The sequence below is a fragment of the Merops nubicus genome, unplaced genomic scaffold (assembly GCF_000691845.1).
Source record: "Merops nubicus isolate BGI_N331 unplaced genomic scaffold, ASM69184v1 scaffold8595, whole genome shotgun sequence".
NCBI lineage: Eukaryota > Metazoa > Chordata > Aves > Coraciiformes > Meropidae > Merops > Merops nubicus.
The window spans coordinates 4140-8941 of record NW_008610203.1 but is presented as its reverse complement, the minus strand read 5'-3'; the positions used below and the strand labels follow the sequence as shown (position 1 = coordinate 8941).

General features: G+C 44.4%; 1 protein-coding gene across 1 annotated transcript; it reads left to right on the top strand.

The window, feature by feature from the left end:
* Positions 1 to 81: 81 nt before the first annotated feature.
* LOC103773460 (kinesin-like protein KIF24) lies at positions 82 to 4563 on the top strand (the record flags this gene model as incomplete). Its single annotated transcript, XM_008940828.1, has 3 exons — positions 82 to 2436; positions 3023 to 3116; positions 4423 to 4563. Coding segments are annotated over 3 exons (2590 nt in total), but the record flags the coding sequence as incomplete, so codon positions are not given.
* Positions 4564 to 4802: the final 239 nt, after the last annotated feature.

Genomic DNA, 4802 nt, shown 5'->3' with positions numbered 1-4802 from the left:
TAGCCTTAATATGTGAAAATGTTACAGACACTGTTATTTATCTGAAAGCATGACATCTTCTAAAGCCATTTTCCTTTACAGGGTCAGAGAGCTGAAGAAAGGGATTAAATGTTCTAACCCTGTCACAAACAGGCGTCGGGCAGCTGGCACCGTGTCTCCAAAACGTGTCCAAAACTCTCCCTCTTTGCCACTCAGGGAAAAGAGCTCTCCAAAGAAAGTGAAACTAGGCATCCAGCGTCCTTCAAATGCTACAAAACCAAAGGCATGTGCTGCAGCACTCCAGCCACTGAGTGGCCCTTTCACCTCTACCCCAAAGGCAACCAACAAAGGACATGCCTACAAAGGATATCCCAGCTCACCATGGTTCCACCACATTAGCCCAATTAAGGGAGTCCTACAGATAGCACATCCCTCGAAGAAGAAAACTGATCTGTCCCCCCACTCTGAGAACTCCACTGCAAAAGATTTTGTCATCAAAAATGCTGCCATGGCAGAAATAAAAGAAAATGGCCAGAGAGACAAGTATATTCGAGACAGACCACATGCCCAGTGCCTGAAAGTTCAGACAGTGGAACCTGTTCAGAAACAGCTTGTTTCTAGAGATGATCTTGCCTTTGGAGATGGAATTCTGCCTTCTGATGACGGACAGGGATGGGGAAAAACTTTTAAGCACTATGGTGGAACCTGGACAAATCTGCCTCCACTTCAGAAGGAAAGGGAAGAGCATTTACGTCTTTACCACCAGCAGCTTCAGCAGCCACCTTTTGAGACGTTTTTAGTGCAATACAAGCTTCAGGAGACTCAAGTGAAGCCGGAGCTGAGCCTTACTCCCACAGAAGTGCAGAGCAAAGAGGGGATGCAGCTGGAAGAATTAGATGACAGTGATTTCAGTGAAGATTCTTTCTCACCTGTCTGCAATCAAAAGAGCATGAAAAGAAGAAACACTGACAAACACAGTCCACATTCATTTTTCCTTCATCAGAGAGAAGAAGGAACTGAAGAAGAGCAAAATGGCCAAAAGCGACAGGGTTTACTTTTTAAATATGCAATACCCATGCAAGAATGTGAAGCAGATGACAGCTGGGATTGTAGTGAGGGCAGCCCAAAGACAGAGGAATCCATTAAGAGTGCAGGCTGCAGCAAAACTCCATGGAACTTGACACATGATTTACCTATTGAGTCTTCTCCAAGCAATACTTCAGAAAAACCTTACTGTGTGCAGGAAGATCCTGCTTCTAACTGGAAGAATGGCAATGATTTCCTAGCCAAAGCCACCTTAACTCCAGAAAAAGATGCTTCAATCTCCTTGTTGTTTCCTGTATTGAAATCAGGAAGTCCAGAATGCACAGAGATTGACCTCCAGCAGGAAGAGAAGGAAGAGTTTAATTTGGATAGACAGGCTGCCCTTGCAGGAGATGTAAAACAGAAAGCTCTGAAAAACAGAGTGAACCACTTTGGATCTTCCAGCTGTTCCTCAGAATTCAATGCTGAGCTAATGGCCCCTCTCAAGTTCTCCCTTCTTGACTACAAGGAAATGACTAATACAGAGAAAGTGTCTTCTAACCGAGAGAAGTCCCCCTGTGTGAAGCAGATGTCAGACAGGGCCATATGTGGCTCCCAGAACAGCTTTGAGGAAGAGGGCTGGCAGTGCACGCGAAGCAGAGCTCTGGCAGACAGCATGCTGGAACTGGGGGGCCACACGTGTTGTGGTGGAAGGCACTGCACCCTGCTGCGTTCCCCACAAACGGAGGGCACCTGGTCTTCATCCCCCTGCTGTGACCTGAAGGCTTGGTGCTGCCTTCTGGGCTTGGGTTCATCAAAGCAAGGACTTGTTCACAGTTTACTGTTTGGATGTCACCCAGCAGAAACATCTGCAGCTGAATCCACAGGCTTCAGGGTAGACACAGAGCGTGACTTGTTTCTCAGTAACTCGATGTGCAAAGAATACGGAGGTGGTAGACAGGGTGGTGCTGATGTTAAAGATAATACTGGTAATTCAGGAAAATCTAACTCAAAACAAGGAACCATTGTTGAGCCCGTGGCTCAGGAAAAAAATGCTGATATACCTGAAAAGAGCTATTTTCCAGGAGCATCATGCTCTCTCAGGGTGGGAGGCACAGATTACACAATCCAGTCCTCCTCTCAAGGAAGCAGCCTGCTGTTGCAGCCCAAGTCAGGACTGAGGAATGAGGACTTGAGTCGTCTGGAAGACACATGCATCTCATTGTTCAGCAATGAGGAAACAGAATTGCTGAATAACAAGCTAATGCAGACTTCTTATATCGTAGAGACTATTGCTACAGATTTAGGATTTCTAACCAAAGAGAAGGAGCCACTACCAAATGCAAAGAGCCCTGCAGGCACGTCCAGCAGCAGCTCTCCAAGTGCTACCTCAGAGTTGAGAAAGCGGGAGAGGGAAGTCCTGGAAAAGGCACAGTAAGTCTTGTTGGTCACTGAAGTTTTTCATGAAGGTTAGAAATTCTGGACAGGAGAGATATTCGCCTTTATCTGTATGTCATACTTTTATGTACTTTATAAAAAACCATGGGAAGTCAATTGATGAAGTAAGTACTTAACAAGATTAATGATAATTTTTAGTCATTAGCTTATAAATATGATTGCTTGTTATGTAGTGATATTTTAAAATATCCAGGTCTGCCTATTTTTCACCAAGAATAGCTTACAGCCTCATTGTTGTAAGCCGTTTCACTCATTAATTATAAAAGTCTCTTGCTCCTCAATTTCCCTGTGGTAAAAAGCTATATGTGCCCCTGTGCAGCCTGTGCTAATGAGAGGCTGTGTTCTCTGAGCAATCCTCAGTCATCAGGTCACCTTTAACCCAAAACCAGTGCAGTCTACTGTACTTCAAGGAGCACTGGTGAGCACTTGCTGAATGCCAGGGACTCAGGACAGCAAGGCTTCCTCTGGGGTATTGCTCCTCCTTGAAGGTTTATTGAGGCCAACAGTATTTACAGGTAGCAGAGCAGGTGTGTGACCAGTGGGTGTATTTTATGTTAATCAGACAGGCTGTAATTGAGGCCCATCAGCAGCAGCTGGATGAAGTGGCATCCTTGTGCTTCAAGGAAGAGTGCTTGATAAATCAGATGCCAGCAATGGTAAGTGTTTCAGATGGTGATTTCAGTGCTTTTTGAACCTGTGCAAATTAATCCAAAATTTTTGTTTGTTTTTAATCTTTTGAGATCGTTCTTTGAAAGGCCAGCAGTACTTTCCCCTGCCCCATTTATTTGTCTCTTTAAGGAAGCAGTCATCTAGCTAGCAGAATTATGGCAAGGTTGCCAGGCCTCACAGCAGTGTGCAAATAACTTAAATCCTAGCGTGTTATTTCACAGTATGACCTTTATTTGGACAATGAACTCAGACTGGACTTCCTGTATCAGTTTCTCTCCTTTCACTTTCAGACTGTTGCAACTTCTCCAGCCATGAAACTGTCTGCGGGAGATATTCTTGCAAAGACTGGCCACATACTGAACCAAGCAGTATTTAAATTGCTTAATAGAAAATATGCCATGGCAGGTGGTGTAGTTTTCATCACAGTTCTGATGTCCTGGCAAGGCAAAGAAACAGTGCATGAGATAGCTGGAGTCCTGACAAATAAGCTTTTGAATGATTGATTTTCATATGATGGCAGTTAAAGTCCCTTAGCTTTGAGGATGCAGACACCTCCCAGCTTCTTAGACACTGACCAGTACACAGGTGCACCAAACCCTGCTCTCAGGTGGAAAGCAGGGCAAGTCTGAGTGCTACCTTATTAATACACTGCCTCCATTTCAATCAGTTTTGTATCAGTTTTTATCCATGTGACAGGTTGCTATGGAAGGCAGCGTTCCCCTCGGCTGAGGCTGTGTACACTGCTGATGTTTCTTGTGTCAGAGCTAGTATGGGCTCCCAAAGTCCAACATGCAGGAGCTGGAGTAGACTGGCCCTGTGGCTTGATGCAAGATAATCCTTTCTGTCTCCCAGGAATGGGCTACTATGTCTGATCAATGAGTGGCCCAAGTCACCTTTTCATGATCCAGCACCAGGGGTGTCAGGGGCAAAGTTCAGTAGGTGGCAAAACGGCATGTCACAAGCGCAGTCTCTATACCAAACCTTTGGATTAAGCTGTGAAGGGTGATGGAAAGCGTGTCAAAGGGTGATAACAGGTCCTTTAAGCTTTATTTTTTTAAACCATTGTATTACATATAATTCACCAGCAGATAACACTACTAAGTGAACATCAGTGTTTAGAGACATTGACTTGTGAAGGTAAAGATTTTTAACAAGGAAACACTGATTTAGTCTGCTACACTGCAGAACGAAAACATGCTTTTCTGTACAGCTACAGTGCATAAAATACGCTCATTTTGTCCAACCTGCTGCTACTGTTTTTCTCCTAAACTTTTCTTTTTCCTTCCTCGCCAGGATTTTCAGAGTTTTGTGACCAAGCTGGATGAAATCTTGGTGCTGAAGTCAAAGTGCATCCAAACAATGCGAGCCCAGCTTCAGGTCTACTTAGCCTCTCCTGGCAGTGACACGTCCCTGCAAATACCTCCTCCACTTTAGACCTTCTTTGCTTACAGATGCACAGGAGCAGCTTCAGAACCAGGCAGTGTTTCACCACACTGTGATGCAGAGTGTTGGTGGATAGGGGATAGCTTTTGGTTTGATGTTTGTGATTAGTGTGTATTATTAAGTAAGGATGGAGAGAATTCTGAATAAATAAAGAGACAACTACCTGACAGCACAAGTTTTTGTAGTTCCTTAATACCAGGAAACCATGTTCTTAAGAATAACAGTTCAGC